Source organism: Sceloporus occidentalis, unplaced genomic scaffold (genome assembly GCF_023333645.1).
Source record: "Sceloporus occidentalis isolate IW3139 unplaced genomic scaffold, rSceOcc1.0.p SCAF_2, whole genome shotgun sequence".
In the NCBI taxonomy this organism is placed as follows: Eukaryota; Metazoa; Chordata; class Lepidosauria; order Squamata; family Phrynosomatidae; genus Sceloporus; species Sceloporus occidentalis.
In genome coordinates, this window is record NW_028316982.1 from 46,994,314 (window position 1) to 47,018,701 (window position 24,388).

Below are 24,388 nucleotides of genomic sequence, written 5' to 3' on the forward strand. Positions count from 1 at the left end.
ATTATTATGACATGATAGCCACTAGAAAAATGTCATTACATGGAAGAGGGCATATGTGGCAGTATATTATGGTAGTAGCTCCCTATGTGGATTCAATTATTTTCATCATGCCATTGTGGCATGCAGTTCTGTATCTGTATTTATGTGTGAATTGGGCCTCAAGCTGGTGCTGTACTGTATACACATTTGTTCTTTTGCTATTCTTCTTTTGCTGGTATCCTTAGAATTGCTCTGCTGCTATTTCCCCAGAGCTTGAAGCCAGCCATTCAGAAGATGGATTGGGGCCACAGCAACCACACTCTGTGTCCCCAAACTGCCTTCAACCTGGCCAAAAAAGGAGTGGAAAAGATCCACTCTTTCTTCGGCCAGCAAAAAGGCAGCTTTTGTCATGCTGCAGTGGCCCCATGGCAGCTTCAAGCTGCTCCAGCAGCATGTGGTGTATAAATGCCATGCTGCTGGATCACCTTGAAGCCACCTGGGTTCCAGGCAGCTTTAAGGCATCATCATGATGTGCTGTTTAAATGCTGTGCTCCACTGACACTCTGAAGCAGGCATATTTGGGCCATTTGTTCTGGCCCTTAGTTTATCTGTGATCCTCATGGGTTAAACATCTAGCCAATTTTTATTTTATTTTATTTTTGCACTTTCATTCTTCCTTTTTTTTTTTTTTTTTTTTAGTGTTTAGTAAGATGAAGAGTTCTGGAGAACTTGAAAGCTTGCAGAGTACTGTAGAATTACCACTGGGCTAATAAAGATATTATCCACCTATAGTTTTTGCACTTTCTGTTGTTCTTCTGGTCCAGCACAAAAATCTCAATTTCTTTATTATGAGGTATACTGTAGAATCGGACATATATGAAGCTTATATGAGGTACTACACTGTCAGATATCATTGCAGAGGGGGTGCATATATGCTTGTTGGAATTTTGCATTTTCTTTCGCCCTCCCTAAATAGATAGGGATTTCCTGTGTGCAATCTCTCTCTCTCTCTCTCTCTCTCTCTCTCATTCAAACTAACCAGGCCACTCCCCTTTTGGGACTAATAGACATTTTCTCTCTAAAAGATTTTCAACTGAACTGTTGGTGTTTTCCATCTTCCTTCTCTTTCAACTTTCTTTAGAAAGAGGGTGAGATAAATATTTCTTTTTACCTGAACTATTCACTAGTTAGATTAGGATATAGCTTTTATGAATAATAATAATAATAATAATAATAATAATAATAATAATAAATTTTATTTATATACCACTATTCCATTAGATCACAGCAGTGTACAACAATTGCAATAACGATACAATACAAGATAAAAATTGCAATAGATAATTAAAACTTACAAAACAGTGCACAGTATACATAAAATCAACATTAAACCAAGCCAGCAATATACTCGAAGATGTTAATCATATAGAGGGGGCACACATATCATGGAACATCAGTATACACTTGTCCCTCCGCATCTGTGGCTTTGACTTTTGCAGATTTGATTTTTCACAGATTTTATTAATATGTTCTCTCTAGGAATATCTAGGTCCTCCAGCACAACTCTGTCATCAACTTTAACAAAAGTCACACTGAAGGACCTAGAGATTCCTAGAGAGAACACTCCACGAGGCATTTGTAGCTTCTTCAGAGCAATTCTATGGTCAATGTCTGGCAGATGTTGAGCACAGAATTGCACTGGAGGACCTAGAGATTCCTAGAGAGGTGTTCTCTCAGGTAAAAATATAGTGTTTTTGTTATTTACAGTTTTCCCACATTCACAGGGGTCCTATGCCCCTAACCCCAGCAAATGTGGAGAGATGGATGTATATAGATTAAAGCCATTAGTAAACTTTTGTTTGAACTTCAAGCTACTTTTGTTGTTTTTGGAGTCAATCTCAGTTCTTAGGGAAGCATAACTAGACAAGAGCACAGTCTGCTATTCTTCTGATTTTAAAACTAGACCCTAACAGGCTTGGCTTTGATATTTTTGATATTTAATATTTTTTTGTTTCCTTTACCACGGCTGAAGCCTTAGGAAATTTAAATTATCCTACAATGCTGACATGTTATAACACAAACAATAAGCATTGTTTAAACCGTTGTGAAAATATTTCATTATAAAGCTGCAGTCATCTAGGATTATTTTTTAACCATTCTGCATTATGACATGATTGTAGATGAAGTGACCAAGCTGCTATGCATTAGTGAGGCCTTGGTGGATGATTTGAGTGTAGTAGGCCTGTGCCAGCTTTGTCCATCCAGTGCCATCCCAGATTGGATGGTTGCACAGGAAGAAATTGCTATTATCCATAAGGCTTCCATTTCATTTGTAAAGAAACACATATATTTTAGCATCAGTTTTGAGGCTCTGTACATGATGTTGGGCTAAAGAGACTGAACAGGGATGTTGCTGGTGTGCTGCCCATCCCACTGCCCAGCAGTCTCCTTCCCTAAGATGGGCTGAGCTGGTCTCAAAGGTGATAATGGAGAACCCTAGGACAGTAGTCTTGAAGGACCTCAACATCAATGCTGAGGTTATACTGATGGAATTCATGGTTGCCATAGTTGGTCCAATATATGTAGCATGACATGCCCTTGCCTCCACTATTGCATCCCCATACTGTCCGGAAAAATCATTCTAAGTGGGTCAGGAGCTTGCTGGAACCAGACTCAGAGAAATCAGCAATGAAGCCCTTTGTTGCCTGCTATGACAAATTTGCCAGGCACTTAGGGCTTTATCACAGGAGGCCTTTAAACTATGATTTCATTGGGAGGGAAGCGGCATCGGTGACACTGATTGTACTGATGCCATTTCCCTCCTGTAGCTGTCTGTCCCTTGGCCATTCTTTCTCATTCATGGGGGAAACCTGTGAATGAGCTGCCATTTGCACAATGCCCCAGGTTTGAAAAGCTATTCTGGGGCATTTGTGTGATTGGCAGTCACATGGTGTCACTGTCTTCTCCTTCTCCCCCTCCCCCTCACTATCCCCCCCCCCCCAGGCTTCCATGCAATTCTGGATCTCCACAAATTCAAGTTTTTTTAAAAAAATATTAAAACATTCTGATTTTTGTCTTGTTAAATTATTTTTGCTATTAATCTGTAGATGTTTTAATTTGTTTATATTATGTCCTGAGATCCTGTAAGAAAGGCTGGGACAGGAGTGTTTAAATAAATCAATCAATAAAATCACACTTCTGTACTTTTTACACTGTAATAGGTTTTTATTTGGTGTCAAGTAGTTCTACGCTTTTGCTTTCTTTTAGAGATCTCATGAGTAAAATATTCTGAATTCCATAATTTGCATTTGCTCATAATTTCACAATCTAGCAGTCTATGTATTGTAAAGATTTCTGAGATTTGTTAAAATTTCTAAAGATTTTGAGAGATCACAGTTCTACATTCACACAGCAAGATATTATTGGTCATTGGGCATTCTGCATTTCAAAATGCCTACTAGAGTGCAGCATCCAATTGCCTTCCTTCAGTCTCTTGCTCATTTGCAACTGTTCCCTTGCTTATTCCACACTTTCCCTCATGGATGGGTGGGAGGACTAAAACATTGATCAAAACGTCTGCCTACAAAGGCAATCCCTTTTCATGAATTTTGTTTGTGTGGGAGTTCATTGCCAATGGTTAGATTGGCACAGAATGCTAAGAAGATGTCTAGCGTATCCTGCTTTATGATGAATAAACTGTGTGCTGGTTCACATAATCTATTCACTTCTTTGGCAGGTCCCATTAGTGTGGGTGGCTAACAAACCAGAAATGTTATTGAACCCAAAATTCTGCTTTACCCCTCTCAAAAAGGATTTATAAACCAGTCTGTCCTCCCCATGTATTATTACTTTTTCAAAACTTTTTGGAGAATAGCAAATCAGGATGACTTGCTTATCCTATCTATTTATCAAAATATTTATATCCATGCTCTATCATGGAATATCAAGGTAATGCACAAGTAAAATCAATTTAAATATTTTAAAACATATTAAAATTTTAAATAATAAAAAATAATTTAACCAGATTAAAATACATTAAATTGAAAAAGTTAAACGGTTTAGAACAGACAGCAGAAAAAGTTAAAACGGCTTAGTTTAATACTATGCTTATGTACATTTTGGGAGAAAATAATTAGGTCCCCACATTTTAACTTGATGCTGGAATGAAGCTAGTGTTACCACAAAGCCTGCAAGGGAAGCCCCCCCCCCCCCCCGGCAGACCTCTATCCTGTGGCAGACATATAGGAGAAGCATTGTTCACATGTGAGGATCCCAAACTATTTTGCAGAGCTTTGAAAATCATCAGAATCTTGAATTCAGATGATATTCTGACTTCCATAATTTGCATTTGCTCTTAATTGGCAGCTAGAGCAGTTCCTATAAGTTTTGTGTGGCTTCTTTATGGCACTTGCTGTTGTTTTTTGCTCTCATGGTAGCTTCTGCATCCTCTTCAAGGGTAGTCCCATGAAGAACACATTCCAGTAGTCTAATCAAGAACTAATGCAGCTAGGTTAGCCCTATCCAGAAAAGGCTGTAGCTGGAAAGTCAGTTGAGGATCATCAAGTCATCAAATCCACCTACACATAAAGTGACAAAGATGGATATGAGAGTCCTTTCCATGGTATGGATGTTTGAGTACCTCCAAGTACCTTCCTCTCCGTCATGGACAAGTCATTTGCCCAATCCCTAGGTTGAGGAACCACTAGTTTGAAGAACCTCTTGTCTTCTCAGGATTTAGTTCACCATTTCTTGTTTACTTAGTTGCTTGTACAAGCAGACAAGACAAGCAGAAACAAGCAAGCAAGAATCCTCTTACCATTTCATGTGAATGCAGCTAGTGCATGGAATGCTACAAATGTCTGTAGTGTTTGATTCTGATTTGATGAGTTACCCCATCAAAGCAAAACTGTAAATGCTAAAATGCCTCAGTCTTATTTCTTTTTTCTAGGACAATGTGGTTATGATATTTAAAATCTATGATGCCTCCTGCCATGGCAGATACCCTGGACATCTGGGCAGTAGATTCACAGATAGCAGTTGATAGCTCAATATCTGTGGACTGCCTGCTTCCCACTGGAATTTACATCAGTTTAGATGTTCCTCGTGATGCCACTATTTGTTATATCAAACAGGTAAGGCTAATTTGTTATCTATAGTCAACTTTTCATTGAAGTGTTTGCTTATCTGACACCTTCAGTGTTTTATAACCTTTGTAACTTAATTTCATATCAGGAGCATATCAGACTCTGAGGTTAAGAGAAGGTTCCTATAATTTTGGTATCTGTGGTTTTCATGGAAGTGTACTCATGGTTTATTCTCTTGACTGTTTTGTCCATAGCAGAGGAGCAATATCATAGGCAGTTTATTGTAACAGATGTTATAGAATGTATGTTACTGAACCATTGGGAACCACAAGAGAACACCTGCTGTGTGTCAACTCCTTCCTAGTCCTGCAGTTGTGAAGAAATCATATATCCCCTTTTAGTAGTTAGAAGATGATTGGTCTGATTGACTGTGAGATCAGCTACTGCTAGATCATTGGCAGATACCCATAGAATTTTTAATGGTCATCAGGTTCTGTACCAGGCCTGGAATGCATTTCCCTTTCAGTCATTTAATGGCCCAAGTCTTATGCCAGTCTTGCCAAATGAGCCATCAGAAACACAGAACCAAGGAAGCAGAGTCTGCCTTAGAAATATTCACTGGGATATAAATAAAAACATGATAAGTGTACTTCTCATTCCTAACAGGTTGTACTAGAACAGTTCTTACCACAATAAGGAACTAGTTTTCTTTTAAACCCACTGTTCCTTGCCACAGCTGATATTTACTTTTAATTAGATGCATGACCTGGCACTTTTTTTCTGAAAGATTAAATCAGCTGTAACTCATTTTAGTGTGGGTTTTGGTACTGGAGTAAGATATTGGAAGATAGCTACTGAAGCACTTACCCAATGCTGTGCATTAGGTTGATAGAGGTCTTACGTAGGTGGATTTTATGAACAAAACATTGTACTGTTGTTTCAACCTCTGTGCTTATTTGCAGCTATTATGGAAGCAAGCACACGACTACCCTCTGTTTCATCTTCTTATGGAGATCGACTCCTATATGTTTTCCTGTGTGAACCAAACAGCTGTACGTGAGGAACTGGAAGATGAGACACGAAGGCTTTGTGACGTTAGACCATTTCTTCCTGTCCTTCAACTAATTACAAGAAGCTGTGACCCGGGGGAAAAATTGGATTCTAAAATAGGTGTCCTCATAGGAAAAGGTAAATGTCATCATTTGTAGGTTTCAGTGTGGGGGAAATGGCACTAAAAATGCATTCATTTGAGGTGAGTTGAAACTTGAATTGAATTTAAACTGCCAGTTATATCCAGTTTCTATTAATGCAATGCATTGTACATGAGTTGTTGTTATGTGCTTTCAAGTCGTTTTTGACTTATCAGAGGATGTTCTTGGCAATATTTATTCAGAGGGGCTTTGCCATTGTAATCCTGTGAGGATGAGAGAGTTTGACTTGCCAGTGGGTTTCCATGGCTAAGTGAGGATTCAAACCCTTGTCTTACAGAGTCTTATCCACCACTCAAACCACTGTGCCATGCTGGCTCTACATGGGGCTGTCTTAGTGTTCCGAAATGACATTTGACTTAAAGAATGGCAACCAAATAATTAATGAGGCAGTTTACAAGAAGCATAAAATGATAAAATAGCTCCAGTTCCTTTCAGGGCATAATGCATATATATATTTCTGTTTGGACGCTGTGCAGCTGCGATGTCATAGCTGTGCGCACCGTGTAGATGGTGCTGTGCAGCTGCGATGTCCTCGTCACGTGCAAGGGGCGAGGGTCATCTGGAAGCACTGCCCCTTTCATGTGAACAGGGTGCCCTATAGCACCCATCTGTAGAGCGCCAAAATGAGGCTCTAAAATCTTCAGGGAAAGCCCTTCACCACCTTCATAGGCACTTCTGGCAGGAACATTGGAGGGGGCCTTCTTGGTGGCCTAGGGAAGGTGAGATGCCTCTCTCCTTCCTGTCTTCCCAACAGCAAGTGAAAAGACTGCAAAAGCTTTTGATAGTATGCAGTTTTATTGACTTTATCAGGTGTCTTTAAATGGATTTGTTTAAAAGATTTTAATTTGATGGATAGTTTTAACTGCATTTTAACCAGAGTTTAGAATGTTAGATTTGAACATTAATCTAATAATGGTCAAAAACACAAATCAAGACCACTTTTACTGTCTTGGCTCAGTGCTAGGGAATCCTGCGAATATTAAGGAGGTGTGTTTTGATTCCACTGTTTTATACGTTTTCTTACTGTCTTCGTATCTGCAGACATTTATCCATATGCAGCTCAGATTTTTTTTTTTGTAGAAACCAGAAGCTGCACTGTAAATAAGCTACTGTTTAAAAAAAACAGAAACAAAATGCCACTTTCTTCATGCTTAAAAGCAAGATTTGCTTGCAATTGTATATTTAAATTAAAAATAGTCACTAGGCTGGCCATGCTTCTCATCAAAACAATGAGTAGTTGTTAGTCCTGGCACAAAAGCAGCAAGTTGTGTTTAGATTTCAACAGAAAACTGACTGTTAACTTGTCTATAGCGACAATGGGTTCCACTGATGCAAATGTTTCTTTTTTAGATTTTTGGTTATTTCAAGAAGAATGACTGGGCAATTTTCCTCTTTTTTAAACAAAGCAAGATTCTGGTTCATTGTACTTTTCAGGGTAGAAAAAATTATATCCTTGCTAATCTGCTTGACTCATACTTTAGACAATGTATGTCTCACTGAATATTAAAATATAATGCTTTTAGACTAGTCTACTGTTGGAAATAACTTCAATTATGTTTGCCAAAATGTTATGAGAAATACAAAACACTAAAGTCTTCCACTGTGCTTCTGAAGGTTGCAGTGAAAAGGTTTTTGAATGAACAGCTTATATGAATGTTGTTGTGTCTTTTTCCTGTTACAGATGTTTGAATTTGCATTAAAATATGTAGACAGAATAAAATTTCAGGTTATAAAGAACACAAGATAATTCTATAGTTATGATTTACAAAGCCTCATTTCTTAAACTTTATTCAAAAAATACTTTTCCATGGAAGGTGGAAAAATCCCTGTGATTCAATGGTATTTATTTTTACAGAGTATATGGCATAAAACTGGTTCATGCAGAAACAAAACCTGAAAGTAGTAACTACAGTCAACCCTCTGTTTTTGCAGGAGATCCGTTCCAGACCCCCCCCCCCAAACGGAGACTCACACATATTCAAGCTCCATAGACTTCAATGGGGTGTGCCACCAGGACATGCGGTGGGAGCGCACCGCAGGGGCATGCCCCATTGAGGATAACGGAGATCCCCTCTCCATTAGTAATCAAGAACACGGATCCCAAGTCTGTGAGAAAGGAGGGGTGACTGTATATTTGATTTGATTGAAGGTGATACTTTATCTTTTTTAAAAAATACCAGTTAATTAATCAATCTTTTTCAGGCCTCCATGAGTTTGATGCCCTACCAGACCCAGAGGTCAAAGAATTCCGGATTAAAATGCGACGAATCAGCGAAGAAAAAATGCATTCACTTGTGAGATTATCATGGATGGACTGGTTAAAAAATACTTACCCACCAGAATTGGAACCAGCAGTTCAGGAAAACCTCCAAGATAAACTTTATGGTGGCAATCTAGTTGTGGCTGTTCATTTTGATAACTGTCAGGTAAGCTATTGATGGTCTTTAGCAAACATTCCCTCCCCTACCTCACATAGTTCTCACTTGCAAGGTGCAGAATCCATTGCCCACATGCTTCTCCCGTTCTCCCCTGGTAATCAAACTGTTGGTCTGATTTCTTCATTGGATGAATATGTGTAGTCTTTTCAAATGAGTATCCCCTTACTGTGCTTCTGAAAGTATAAGGACTTAACTTCAAAGGCTCACAGCTTTCACCCATTACCATTTCCCAGGCAGGGTTCAAATGCTTTGCCTAAGGAGGCTTTAAACAGGTATTTCTCAAACAATGGTTTCCCCACTGCCACCATCCTGTATAGCAAGCTGTTTTTGGTACCACATTAAGTATCAAGTACCATTTATCTTGGGGAAATGTGCATCTGTGTGTGAGAGAGAGATTGGGAGAAAGTGCTTGTATTTTCACACAACCCCTTTGATATTCCTTGGATTGTTTTTTGATCATAGCCCTTGATTACTTACCATATTTTTAACCTGGAAGTTGATACTATTAACTAATAGCTAATTAAGTGAATATCTAAAACTTTTCAGAATTTGTTTTCAAAAAGTGGGTTTTGAGGGATATCATTCCTTGTAGGAGGCATCTCAGTCCTCCAAGTTTCCCTGTCCTCCACTACTCTGCTTAGTCCTTGCAAATCCGTGCTTGTAACCTCTCTGATTGAGTCTATACATCTGGCATGTGATCTTCCTCTCTTTTTGTTGCCTTCTACCTTTCCTAGCATTATTGTCTTTTCTATTGTCTCGGAGCTGATGCTGGAAACACCCAGGCTACTTGTCCTGGGTGATTTCAACATCCCCTTCGCGGCCAACTACATTCCACCTGGTGTGGCTCGGGAATTCATGGATACCATGGCGGCCATGGGCCTGTCCCAATTGGTCTCGGGTCTGACGCATTTTGCGGGTAATACACTCGATTTGGTCTTTTGTACGGATGCGGAAAATCCGTGGGCGTAAATAACCAATATTTCTGCCCTGTCGTGGACGGATCATTTCCTGGTGGAGGCAAAAATCAAGGCTTCCACCCAGATCCCCCCCGGGGGTGGTGGACCTATTAGAATGGTCCACCCTCGAAGGCTGATGGAACCTAAGAGGTTCCAAGAAGCCTTAGAGGGGCACATGGTTGGAAATGACGGCGACTCTGTTGATGCCCTGACTGGTATCTGGGATACCGGTCTCTCTAGGGCTATATACAGTATCGCTCCCAAGCGCCCTCTCAGGCCTGCTTCCAAACGAAAGCCCTGGTACACGGAAGACCTCCGGGCGCGAAAGCGGGTTCTGCGACGGCTAGAGCATCGCTGGCGGAAACACCTACGTTTAGCCGACAAAGCTCTCCTAGACCGCCTTTTGGAGGACTACGGAGAGGCGATACGAGCAGCTAAGAACTCGTTCTATGGTGCTCGTGTCGCGTCCGCGGAGTCGCGTCCAGCAGAGTTGTTCAGGGTAGTCAGGGAGCTAACTCAGCTCCCTCCTGCCCCGAACCAGATCCTTGAACCTTCTAAGGCCTGCTGTGACCAATTTAACAACTTCTGCGCAGATAAAACCTCTCGGATAAGCGAAGGTCTTAACGCCGGCATTAGGGCAGATCCCAGAGTAGAGGCGTCCAGAGCCTCCGTGGACTCTATTAAACTGGATCAGTTTGAGTTGGTTAGTACCAATGATGTGGACAAGATCCTTAGAAGTGTTCGGAAGACAACCTGCTCTCTCGATCCCTGTCCCTCATGGCTAGCGGCTCAGGGGGGACCGGTGGTAACTTCATTGTTACACCGGATTATAAATACATCTTTGAGGGATGGGCAATTTCCATCCAGCTTAAAATTGTCCATTGTAAAACCGCTGCTCAAAAAGCCCTCCCTCGACCCCCTGATGCATAATAATTACCGGCCAGTCTCGCTATTGCCATTTTTGGGGAAGGTGATCGAGAGGGCAGTTGCAATCTAGCTTCAATCGATCTTGGATGAAACGGATTATCTGGACCCATTTCAAACCGGCTTTCGGGCGGGCTACAGGGTTGAGACTGCCATGGTCGCCTTGGTCGATGATCTCCGTCTGGGCATTGACAGGGGAAGCGTGTCCCTGTTGGTGGTCTTGGACATCTCAGCGGCTTTCGATACCATAGACCATGGTATCCTTCTGGAGTGCCTAGCAGAGGTGGGAATCGGGGGCACTGCGCTCCAGTGGTTCCGATCCTACCTCTCTGGGAGGTTCCAGATGGTGCAGCTGGGAGACGTGTGCTCTGATAAGAGGGCCCTTACATCTGGGGTCCCTCAAGGAGCCATTCTGTCTTCCATGCTTTTTAACATTTACATGAAACCGCTGGGAGAGATCATCCGGAGACATGGGGCACGGGGTTATCAGTACGCTGATGACACCCAAATAGTCTTCTCTATGTCTCCGACTGATGCAGTGACCGGGGATGGTATCTCTCCTCTTGTGGCCTGTCTGGAGTCGGTAATGGGCTGGATGAGGGAAAACCGACTCAGTCTGAATCCAGAGAAAACAGAGGTGCTCGTGATAGGTTCCCCTGGCCCAGGGATGGCAGTGATTCCACCTGTCCTGAACGGGATCACGCTTCCTGTAAAGGACTCAGTACGCAGTCTGGGGGTGCTCCTTGACTCGTCGCTCCACCTTACATCACAGGTGGATGCGCGGTCAGGAGCACCTGCTATCAGCTTCGGCTGATACGCCAGCTGCGTCCCTACCTGGGCCGGAGGGACCTTGAAACGGTAGTACATGCTCTGGTAACCTCTCGCTTGGATTTCTGCAACGCGCTCTACATGGGGCAACCCTTGTACCATACCCGGAAGCTGCAATTAGTGCAGAATATGGCAGCCAGACTGGTTACTGGCATACCCAGAGCCAGTCACATAACACCAGTGCTTAAAGATCTGCACTGGCTGCCAATTCGCTTCCGGGCGCAATACAAGGTGTTGGTTATCACCTATAAAGCCCTAAATGGCTTGGGCCCAGGATACCTTGAGGACCGCCTCTCCCCATACAATCTGTCCCGCACTCTCAGAACATCTGGGCAGCAGCTATTGAGGGTTCCAGGGGCTAGACTAGCCTCCACATCTAGGAGGACTTTTACCATCTCGGCCCCGACCCTCTGGAATTCCCTGCCCATTGAGCTCCGCTCGGCCACCTCCCTGGCCCAGTTTAAAAAGGGGCTGAAGACTTTTCTGTTCAAACTCGCATTCCCTGATACAGGCCCCAACTAGTCTTCCCCCCCCCCCCCCCACGTCTATGCCTATGTCAGCAGTGGCAAGCTGACTTGTATTGTTTTTAATGTATTTGTTTTTATTGGAAGTTGTAATTGTAATTTTGTATTTTATGGTGTTGTGCACCACCCTGGTTTATAGAAGGGCAGTATATAAATAAAATTTTATTATTATTATTATTATTATTATTATTCTAATGAGTCATGCCTTCTCATGATGTGGCTGAAGACCATTAGCCTTGTAGTCTGATTGGCTGTTTGAAAACTGTGTGTATAATCTCCTCTCTGGTTGTATGAAACAGGTGTTTGCAATAAATAGGTTTATGGCCTCACAAAATTCTCTCAGATGCTCTCTTGCTTTGTTTCTTATCTTCCTGTTTTTTAAAATTATTTTTCTTTGCTGCTGACTTTAGCATTCCAGTCACCAGATATTAGCCTGAAGGCCTGTGTTGATGTGTTGTCAATTTTTTTCCTAAACCCCTTCACAGAATCTCTCTATTTCTTCTTCCTCTGCCTCAGTAGTTGGCACATATATTTGGATTATGGTGATATTTATAGCTTTTACCTGAAGCCTAATTGACATGATTTTGCATTGTATCATTTTATAGCTTTCACTATATCTTTCCTTAGTATGAAAACCACTCCATAAAAGATGGTACCATTCTGATATCCCCCACCCCCAATTATCTCAATCTTGTAATTCAAGCAGACCTTCATTCATAAGTGTTTGAAATGTATAGTAAAAATATTTTTAGACCTTTTTTTGGAAACAGATGTGATACAATAAACACAAGCCATTAAAAAAAAACCTGAGTCTGTGACTTTAAAGAAATTAAGATTTTGTTTTTTGAATTTTGTCATATGATGGACTCAGTGTTTTGGCAGTAACTTCAGGGAAAGTAGCTGTTTTGAGACAAATAAGTTTTGAAGCAAAGAAAATATTGAATTGATTTTGACTGACTACTTCATTATGGTTACGATTTTCCATTGCATGGTTTGGCCTTTTACCAGAAGGCTGCTACATAAACAAGCTTCCAGACAAAAAATAATCATCATCATAAAACAAAATGAAAGCTAGGCCATGATTTACATTTGTCAATAATTGCTTTTGAATCATTCCATTTTTGTGGAGTGTTTTTAAAAAAATGAAAGCACCATATGCTCTTTTACAAAAAGCATTTGTGCATAAAAGGAGAAGTACTGTGGGGAAGATTTCTGTAAAGAAGCAATAGTTGTTTTGTATAATTATTTATAAAACAGTAATAAAGGTGTATACAGTTGCCTCTTGAAGTGCATGGATAATCTGTATATTGAACTCTGTAATATTTTTATAGAAAGAGTTTGTGAGATTTCTTACTTAGAAGTTGAGTCATTTTTAAAATCTATTGCCCCAAACCAATTCTTTATTTGCATTCATTTAATTGCAGTGGTGATTCCATGTAGAGCCAGTTGTTGTGGAAGGCAATAGTGGAGAGATATATTTGCTTGCTCTTAATTTGATCATTAATATCAACAGGAAAAGCTGTCCTAAGGTTATTACTCCCTGTAGAGGTTTGTGTGACAGCCACTCAGCAAACAGCTTTCTTTTGTGTTTCCCAAACTTTGGAATTCACTCCCTTTGGAATTATGTGTTCCCTTTCTTGTTCCTTTCAGAAAAGTCACTATATCACATCTTTTAAGTTTGGCTTATACAATTTAATGTAACGATTTTATTCTGTTTCAATGTATCACTTTTCTATGTTTTTAATTGTATTGTTCTTTTAATGTTGTGAGCCTCTCTAGGTCCCAGTTCTGGGAAAACAGTGGGATACAAATTATTATTATTATTATTATTATTATTATACAATTATTTAGCAGTTTTGTTACTACAATACTGATTTGGGTGCTCTAAATTAAATGTTTTATGGTTTTTCATTTTGTGTACCATTCTTGTGGCTTTATAGAAAAGTAATATAAAAATATGGATAAACAAAAAGAGCAAGTTTTTTTCTTTTAAAAAAATCTATACAATATTGTATCCTGCTAATACTTCTTTCTAACATTCAGAAACAATAATACAAGATGAGATGATAATTGCTATTGTATTTCTTTTTAATAGGATGTATTTAGTTTTCAGGTGTCTCCTAATATTAATCCCATCAAGTTGAATGAGCTGGTAATTCGAAAACGTTTAACTATCCATGGGAGGGAAGATGATGAAGTTGACCCTTCTAACTATGTGCTGCAAGTTAGTGGAAGATTGGAATATGTCTTTGGAGATCACCCATTAATTCAGTTCCAGGTATTCACTCTTTTTTTAAAAGAAATAAAAAGCCGCACAAGTATTTAGGATAGTAACTCTGGCCTTCCAAATGTTGTTGAACTGTAATTCTCATACCCTTTCATAATTATGTTTATTTATTTATTGAATTTTTACACCACTTTTATTCCATCATGGGACCCACACAATTGACTTCTGATTAGGGCTGATAGGTTCCATGTCAGGAGAAAAGTGGGATATAAATAGATAAGATGGGAGTTGCAACTCAAGAATATCTGGAAGGGCCATAGTTGCTCATATTCAACTTGACTGTTGTCCTTTGTAAAAAGAAATCATATTTTAAATTGAGACCAATAAATGTAAGTATCTTTTCCTATTACAATGGGCCATTGGTATCCTCTAGGCTAGGGTTTAGTTCCAGGAAAACAGCAACAACATTGATACCAAAATTCAGGGATGCTAAAGTCCCATTATATACAATGGTGTTTTAAAATAGTGTTCATTACATAAAATGGCAAAATTGAGGTTTGCTTTTTGAATTAAAAAAATATATCGTCAAGCCATGAATGATTAAATCCATGGATAAGGAGAGCCAACTGTACTATTGCCCAAATAGCATTTATTTGATTTTGTTAAATGAATTAACTTCTTTCGTAAGATTAATATATAAGTACATACATAACTGGACAATTCAGATGTGAATGACTTTAAATATGATATAGCTTTCTCTTAGCTACCTAGTTATTAAAATACTAAGAAAGGTAAAGTAATATTTGCAATTAAATTTCTCTTTTTAGTCAGTCATGCTTGTACACTTAGCACTCTGTATTTGTGCAGTCCTTATCCATGGATCCAACCATCCACAGCTTGAAAATGTATTTTAAAATATATCTTTTTCAAAAATTATATCTTGATTTTGCCATTTTATATGAGTGACATTTTTCCTTTCCTCTTAGACATTCTCTGGTTATGTAAGCCTAATTAAAATGTACTTTCATGGGCTTCATGTTTAATGGTCAGCAGGCAAATAACAGAATTCTTGCTCCTTCCTTCCTCAGTATCTCCAGCGTTGTGTGATGAGCAGAACTCTTCCACGGCTGACTCTCATTGAATGCAGTACCATTAAAAAAATGTGTGAACAGGAAATGATTGCTATAGAAGCTGCCATAAACCGAAAATCTTCTACCCTTCCACTTCCTCTACCACCAAAAAAGTCACGTGTGAGTTTAGGTAGTGGGTGTGGTTTGGAATGTTGTCTAGACCTATTTGGGAAGGGTAATACTGTATATTTTAAGATCAAGATCTTAAGAACAGATCAAGCTTGAACTACGATGATTAAAATGAGGCTGTCGTACTTTGGCTTCATCATGATAAAGCATGACTCATTAGAAAAGACAATAATTCTAGGAAAGGTGGAAGGCAGTAGAAAGAGAGGAAGGCCACATGCCAGATGTTTAGACTCAATCAGGGAGGTCACAGGCCTGAACTTACAGGACCTTGAACAGAGCAGTTGAGAATATGGGATCTTGGAGATGTCTCATTCGCAGGATCACCATGAGTTAAGGTCAACTCAAAAGCAGTTAACAAACAAAATTTATTTTTAAAATTGTTGCATCATGTGCAGGAGATGCTATTAGTCTCCTGAAAATATATCTTAAACTGATCATATCCTCAGAATAAAACTTTCAGTCTAGCCTGCATACATGTTCTTTTCTGAAAATGGATGTGGTATCTCTGTGTGGTAATTTGTCTTCCTCTACCCTTGTCAAAATTGATGGGAGGAATTACCTGCCATCTCCAGGCTGATATAGATCGTAGACCTGATCCTGGCATCTGTTTTTGAGAGCAAACAGATTTGGGATCTAGCATATTCAAGGTTATTCCAATATATCTACTGAGTGATCTTTTTGGGAGCCCATTGCCAGCCATAGGTCTATACCTGTAGAGTTTCTTAAGACATACTAGGGACATGTGTAGTGGCTGTGCCTTCTGTCTGCTGGTGGAATTCCTCTCCACTTGAAGAAGGGTGTTTGCACACCCTCCAGATGCTTGATTTGCAAGCTGAAATCATGCTGTTAATGTAGGACTGCGAAATCAACATGATTTTGGAATGCAAACATTTCTCAAGGGGTCTGAAAAACCTTACCATGCCATTTTCTTTGTGCTACAGGTGACACAAAGTGTATGGGATATTAACCAACCTTTCAAGGTTGTGCTGGTAAATGGCAACAAGCTGAACACAGAAGAAACTGCCAAAGTAAGTAAGTCTCTCAAACAGGAGAAGTGGGCATCTTAACAATTCATCTCCTTCATGCATGTTCAGGCCACATTTTATTATTTAAACAAGTCCCTAGCAAAATGAGAAGAATAACTGATTTTCTACAAATTCATACCATGATTATATTTGAGATTTTTCTGGAGTCTCTGGCTGAAAAAAACAAAATCCCTTCAGTGGTGCTGAAGAATGTTCCATCTTCCAGAACTACTGCCACATAAATCTGATGTATAAATCTTCCACAAATTTGCTTTTAAAAGAAAAAAGAAAAAGCAAACCTGAGGATGAAAGTTAAATATTATTACTAATTTAGGCCATCATTACAAGATTTTTTTTTAAAAAATCTGATGAATGTTTAATTTATAAAAAACATGGAATGCAGAAACGCTCCTATTTAATTTTTTATTTTATTTATTTATTTTATTTCTATCTGACCTTTCTCCCAAAAAGAGATCCAAGGCAGCTCACAGTATAAAACAACATTTTTAAAAAATTAAAATAACCTAATTAAAACACCAGAAAATTAAAATTTAAAACATACAAGTTAAAACACAATCTAAACCAACCCCCTCTCAAATAAAACCAAGCTTGCTTGATTTTAAAAAGCTTTCTTGAATAAAAATGTTTTTGCTTGCCAGCAAAAGGCCACCTGAGAGGGGACCAGGCTAGCCTCCCATGGAAGGGAGTTCCAGAAGGTGGAAGCAGCTACCAAGAGGACTTTCTCGTGTCTTCACCAAGCGGCCCTGTGATGCTAGCAGGACCAAAAGAAAGTCTTCTCCTGAGGATCTTAGGGCTCTAGCTGGTTCATATGGGGAAATATGATTTCTCAAATAGTCTGGACCTAAACCGTGTATTGTGCTCAGAAATGAACCAGTAGCCAGTGTAGCTTGTTCAATACAGGAGTTGTATGCTCCCTATAACTGGCTCCAGTCAGCATTCTGGCTGTGGCATTTTGAACCCGCTGAAGTTTCTAAACAGTTTTCAAAGTCAGCCCCACATAGAGTATGTTAGAATAGTCCAAACAGGATGTAATCAAAGCATGTGTCACCGTAGACCGATCTGATGTCTCAAGGAATGGGCACAGCTGGTGCACATGTTTTAACTGTGCAAATGCGCTCCTGCCCACTGCTGAAACCTGGGCATCTAGGCTCAGAGTGGAGTCCAGGAGCACATCCAAGCTGTGAGCCTGAGATTTCAGGGGGGAGTGTAACCCCATCCAATTCAGGCAAAGGCCCAATTTCCTGTTCTGACTTATGACTGATCAGGGTCACGTTTGTCTTGCCTGGATTAAGTTTCAATTTGTTTGCCCTTATCCAGTCCATTACTGACAGCAGACACTGGTTCAGCATAGAGAAGGCTTCCTTGGAGTCAGATGGAAAGGAGAGAGTTGGGTGTCATCCGCATACTGATGACACCGCAGCTCAAAACTCCAGATGACTTCTCCCAGCGGTTTCATGTAGATCATAAATAACAAGGGGAACAACATAGAACTCTGTGGGACCCCACAGGCCAGTGGCTAAGAGGTCTAACAGTAATCCCCCAACACCACCTTCTACCATTTCAAGAAAGACTGGAACCACTTCATGGCAGTGCCCCCAAGTCCCATCCCAGAAAGGTGGCTCAGAAGGATACCATGGTTGATGGTATCAAAAGCCGCTGAGAGATTTAGCAGAACCAACAGAGAGACACTCCCCCTGTCCAGTTCCCTGTATAAGTCATCCACCAAAGTGACCAAAGCTGTCACAAGGAGCCCTGGTGGCGCAGTGGCTAAATGCCTGTACTGCAGCCATTCACTCAAAACCACAAGGTTGCGAGTTCAAGACCAGCAAAAGGGGCCAAGCTCGACTCAGGCTTGCATCCTTCCGAGGTCGCTAAAATGAGTACCCAGACTGTTGGGGGCAAATTAGCTTACTTGCTGATTAGCTTACTTGCTGTTCACCGCTATGATCTTTGGAATAGTGGTATATAAATAAAACAAATTATTATTAATTATTATTATTATTTGTTCCATAGCCAGGTCTGAAGCCAGATTGAAATGGATCTAAATAATTCCTGAAACTAGGAGGCCACCACTCATTCCAGAACCTTATGTGTGATGTTTTGTGTGATGTTTAGTTTATAAAAGATGCTTATCAGAAGCAAATGAAATCTATTAAACTTTTGACAGACTTCATTTTAGACCATGGTTTTAATAAGAAAGAATTTATTACACAATTACTAGACACTTTGCTGTTTAAATAGAGGAGTATGCATTTTCCTTATTTTGTTTGGCATACAATTTGAATTAATTTTAATAATGGAAAAGACAAAAAATGCAATTGTTTCATGGTGTTTACTGAAATGATGATAAAATTCATTGACCTTAGACAAATTGCTTTGAACAAATATCTACAGTGCGCCCGTGCCATGCGCAGACGTGTTTTACAAGGCTTCCAGGGTATGTGGAAGCTGCTTGGGAAGGGAAACAATGGTGCGAGGACCCCGCTCTGCCACATGCACGCTCCCCATTATTTCCTATGAGGCTCGAGCATAAGCGGATTTTCCCTTACGCGGGAGGATCTGGAACAGATCCCCGCATAAGGAGAGAGCCCACTGTATTTAAGTGTGTATATTCTGAAAAGTATTCAGGACAGTAATTGCTAAGTAAATGTACAGTTGTTGCATGTATTTAGAATGCTATGAATCTGTATTTAAGAAATGTGTATACAGTGTCTTAAATTGTTTGAGTGGATGTTGAACAAAATATCAGTCTCTGTAATCCTCTAGGATTACTCCCCTAGTGCAAAGCTTCTATTGCCTGTAGAACCCCATTTTTATCTTTTGATACTATTTGCCCAAGTGGTTCAAAAAACCACTGTGGAAGAACTTGCACAGCTCATTGTCATTTAATTACATTAGGTATTGCTCATGCTAGTTGTTCCACTAGAACTTTTGGAAGAGTGAATGAAACACACAACCTCTTTTACACTAGTAGGCAAATGCAGCAGGTCAGTGAGCCACTTTTATAAACCTACTAGCCTCCAAGGGCCACATGGACTACTGAAAAACAAAACATCCTCCAAAAGTGGCTAAATGGCCAAAAAAAAAAAATCTTGTTATTATAAGTGGGTACAGTATTTATTGATGTTAAAACATTACAGGGAGTCCTTGCAATCTATTTGAAACATTAAACAGTTGCACCTGGAGGTGTCCAAAGATCAGCAATTCACCCTCCTTTTTAGCCAGAAAAAAATTAGTGTGGTTGCCTTGAAGCCTCAAGAGCCACAAAAAGGATAGTCTCCCGGCACCTAGTTTTGGTCTGTGGGGAAGCTGCAGCCTCCAGACCGCCCCACGGACCAAAAAAGAACCTGTGAAAAGTGAGTTCTTCTTGCTATGCCATTATGACATCACAGTGCGCCAATGGCGCACTCGCGACATCATAATGGTGCCACGATGTGTGGATGCTATGCATCCAGCACGTAACGATGGCGGCGCCCATCTGTACAGGGCACTGCCATTTTGACACCCTTGTCAGGGGCAAGGAGTGTCTAGAAGTGCTGCCCCTCGGACATGACGAGGGTGTCCTTTCATATCCGTCTAGACTGGGACATTATTTGGAAGGGAACAGACTTTGCCCACCCCTGCTCTTTCAGAATGCAGCCTCTTATTTCCACCAATGTTACTCTGTGTGACATTTTTCCCAACTGTGAAAAATAATAGAATACACTATGATTTCAAAAATTAGGGAGGGGAGTCGGGAGAAAAAACATAGTCAACTTTAAATGAGATAAATGAGGCAGTAATTTATGCAGCAAGATTTTGTTTACATTTTCCAGATGCCAGTGTTCAGTGATGCATTGCAAGCAACTTCTTTGAGCACAATCCATAAAGATTTATCTTAACTGAGCCCCATTTAAAAGTAGGGAATGAGTTAATTCTGACTCAGTCCCATGCCATGGGTTTCAAAGAGAACTTTTGCAACTCTTCGTTTGTTTTGTTTGTATTACTGTATTGGAAGCTGCTTTTCCGAAAGTGTCAGATACACCTAAAAAAAAAAAAATCAACATTGAAACTGAAAGAGAACCAGAAATAACTACACTGAAAATCATTTTGTTTGTTTTTATTATTGAATCTTTGAAGGTAACATTCTATGTACATTAGGTGAACAGTTATGTCAGGTATACTAGATGCCTTTAAAAATAATTGCATGTGTATATTCATTTAAAAATCCACTTTGAAGCTGTTTTCCCAATTACAGCAGTTACCTTGAATGGTTTAAAAGGCATTCTGAATTGTCAGCATGCTTGATCTGGAAATATTATATTGAAAAATGTATAAAATGAATATGCTTTCATACAGTGGATTTAGTTAGTCTTGGTCACCTTTACCTTTTCTAATTTCCAGGCTTCATACCTAATCCTAATATTATTACGAATAATTTTCTTACCAACACACACAAATCTTTAACTGTTCAATATAGCTAAATGTTCCAGTTAATATTCCAGCACATATTTGCATATACAAAATTTGCCCTTACCAGTAAGGGCAAATACTCTCTGTTTTAACAAGGAAGTGTTTCTATGATAATAATCCTTTTTTGTTCATTTTTTGGAACGTGTTTGGATACTTTCCTGTCATGTGTCTCTTGCAGGTTCATGTCAGGGCCGGTCTCTTCCATGGAACTGAGCTCCTTTGTAAGCCTATCGTAAGCTCAGAAATATCTGGGAGAAATGACCATGTTTGGAATGAACCCTTGGAATTTGATATTAACATCTGTGATTTGCCAAGAATGGCTAGGCTGTGCTTTGTGGTTTATGCTGTGATGGATAAAATGAAAAATAAAAAGTCAGCCAAGACACTCAATCCGTCCAAATACCAGACCATTAGGAAAGCTGGGAAAGTGGTAATGGTTTCATTTAATTTCATCTTTACATTCCTCTTTGTTGTACTGGGAAGTCACTGTGTGTGTTTGTATATTTCTTGCTTCCATACCTTTTTTTTTTTAAATCTGAACTTCAAATTGAATGTCTGATCTGTTAGAAATAGGCTTTTCACTGTTGTTATTGTTGTTTTTAAAGTATTTGAATTTGTACTGTTTGTTTTTTAACAGTTGATATTTATTTTAAGCTTTTCAATAGTATCTAGAATTTATATCAGGGATGGGCAAATGCATGGGAGCAGGGACAAATTTTCATTCCCTGCAACCTGTTTTCAGGCTGAACCAATGCATTTGGGTGCACTGGAAGTGACACTGACCTAAATTCATTTTCTTACCTCTTTGCGGGGAGACATGGGCCATCTTGTGCAAAGAATGGATTTTTCATGCAGAAAAACCTAACAGTTCTCTAGAAACTCCCATTTTTGTGCCAAAATCATGTTTTTAGCAGTGCTAATTTGCATTTTAAAAACAGTGGTTTTCTGGAAAGTGGGGTGGGGGGGGAGGGAGAAAGAATTCTGTTCTTTGTACATATAAAATTTATGTTATAAACAGCTACAGTCTCTATGTGAAAATCATTATTTTATTGCACAAAATCCAGTGATTTTGTAAAACAAAATGGTTACCTAGGCCTGTTACAGGCGGGTTATAGACCGTCAAAAATACGTATTGAATACGTATTAGGGTTAGAAAGGGGCGGTGCTTCCGCACCCCCCTAACCCTAATACATATTCAATACGTACAATATGGCGGCAGCTGTTCCACACGGCCGCCGCCATATTGATGTAACGGATGCTCTGCATCTGCACGTGGCGCACTGGAAGTGACGCCGCGAGTGCGCCCTTTGGCACTTGCGACGCCTCTTCCGGAGCCCTAGAAGGAGTGCAATTTCCGCGCTCCTTCCTCTGAGCGTCCAGGAGCCCCGCGGTGTGGCATCTGCGGCTCCTGGACGCTGCAAGCGGCGGCGGCGGGACAGCGCTGTAAGCGGCGGTATGTAACCCGCCACAGACTGCCAAAATAAAGCTGCTTTGGGTCTCTTTGGAGATATGCTATTTAAATGATGCATGGGTCCTAAGAATCCGGAAGCTGCACCAAAGCTGCACTCCAGTGCTTAGGAATGGAGTGTGGCTTTGGCGCGACCTCCGGACTTTTAGGACCCATGCATCATTTAAATAGCATATCTCCAAAGAGACCCGAAGCAGCTTTATTTTGGCAGTCTGTAACAGGCCTTAGAAACTGTTGTCTTGCTCCATACCTCACAATTTTTGTGCAAAATCATTTTCAGAAACAGTTCAGGATGTGTTATTACTAGACAAGAGCTATGCAGAAATTGTCTTCCCTCCCACACTCCACAATAGGAAAAAATGCAGAAATTACTCATTTTCACTTACAAAGCCAAAATACTCAAATATTTAGTCTCTAATTTATGCATTGGGTGCATTTGGAGCTTAGTGTCAAACTTTATGCTTTTTCATTTCAGCACTATCCTGTAGCATGGGTCAATACTATGGTGTTTGATTTTAAAGGCCAACTGAAGAGTGGAGACTTTGTGCTGCACAGCTGGTCATCATTTCCTGGTAAGACTTAACTTGTGCTTCAAAAATTGTGTGTGCCTTCTGTCATGCAGCACCCCACTGCACAGCTTCAGATCATTTCAGAAGGGTTGACATCATAATCATTTCTGCTATCATCTTCATAATCAGCATCTTATTATTTGTATGCTCTGTTTGCATGGCAAAACCATGGGGGAAAAGCCCTATAGCAGTGTTGGAAAATACTACTTAACAGAATAGGTAGCAGCATTCCCATATATTCCAAGAAGCCTTAGAGGGGTTTATGGTTGGATCTGACGGCGATTCTGTTGATGCCCTGACCGATATCTGGGGTAACAATCTTTCCAGGGCTATACACAGTATCGCTCCTAAGCGTCCTTACCGGCCCACTTCCAATAAAAAAGCCTGGTATACCAAAGATCTTCGGGAAATGAAGCGGGCCGTGCAACGACTAGAGCGCAGCTGGTGGAGGCACCAGCGCTTATCCGACAAGACACTCCATCAGGCTCTTTTGAAATCTTATGGAGTGGCAATAAGTGCAGCAAAGAATTCGTTCTATGCTGCAGGTATTGCCTCTGCAGAGTCACGTCCAGCAGAGCTGTTCAGGGTGGTGAGGGAGCTGGCTCAGCTTCCTCCCACTCTGAACCCTATTTTAGAACCAACTAAGGCCTGCTGTGATGATTTTAACAACTTTTTCGCAGATAAAATCTCTCGGATAAGGGCTGATCTTGACACCGGCATTACAACAGAAACAATAGGAGAGGCATCCAGAGCTTCTGTGGACTCTATTAAACTGGATCACTGAGTTTGTACATACTGATGAAGTGGACAAGCTTCTTGGAAGTGTTAAGAAGATGACGTGCTCTCTTGATCCCTGTCCTTCTTGGTTGACCGCCCAGGGTGGTGATGTAGTAACATCATTATTACAACTCATAATTAATGCATCCTTCAGGGAGGGTAAATTTCCATCGAATTTGAAATCAGCAATAGTAAAACCTTTGCTCAAGAAACCCTCCCTGGACTCCCTGGTGAGAAATAATTATAGACCGGTCTCCTTGTTGCCATTCTTAGGTAAGGTGATCGAGAGAGTGGTCACCTTCCAACTCCAAGCAGTCTTGGATGAAACCAGTTATCTGGACCCATTTCAAACCGGCTTCAGAGTGGGATATGGAGTTGAGTCTGCCATGGTCGCCTTAGTCGATGATCTCCGTCTGTGCATCGACAGGGGAAGTGTAACCTTGTTGGTGCTTTTGGACATCTCAGCGGCTTTTGATACCATTGACCATGGTATCCTTCTGGAACGCCTGAGGGAGTTGGGTATCGGGGGCACTGCACTCCAGTGGTTCCATTCCTACCTCTTGGGCAGATTCCGGATGGTGCAGTTGGGGGACACTTGTTCCTCTAAGAGGGAACTAACATCTGGGGTCCCTCAGGGAGTTATTTT

General features: G+C 40.4%; 1 protein-coding gene across 6 annotated transcripts in view; it reads left to right on the plus strand.

Moving 5' to 3' along the window:
* Positions 1-24,388, plus strand: part of PIK3CB (phosphatidylinositol-4,5-bisphosphate 3-kinase catalytic subunit beta) — a 108,607-nt gene that overhangs the window by 41,341 nt on the left and 42,878 nt on the right. For 5 of the 6 annotated variants that reach the window (XM_089509262.1, XM_089509264.1, XM_089509263.1 and 2 more), the window contains 8 exons: positions 4,928-5,111; positions 6,026-6,251; positions 8,477-8,700; positions 14,040-14,222; positions 15,260-15,421; positions 16,372-16,458; positions 21,107-21,358; positions 22,872-22,968. In XM_089509262.1, the coding sequence (XP_089365388.1) occupies positions 4,956-5,111; positions 6,026-6,251; positions 8,477-8,700; positions 14,040-14,222; positions 15,260-15,421; positions 16,372-16,458; positions 21,107-21,358; positions 22,872-22,968 (1,387 nt within the window). In that variant the 5' untranslated portion in view covers positions 4,928-4,955. The remainder of the gene's footprint in view (positions 1-4,927; positions 5,112-6,025; positions 6,252-8,476; positions 8,701-14,039; positions 14,223-15,259; positions 15,422-16,371; positions 16,459-21,106; positions 21,359-22,871; positions 22,969-24,388) is intronic. The other variant, XM_089509265.1, reaches the window with a different exon arrangement.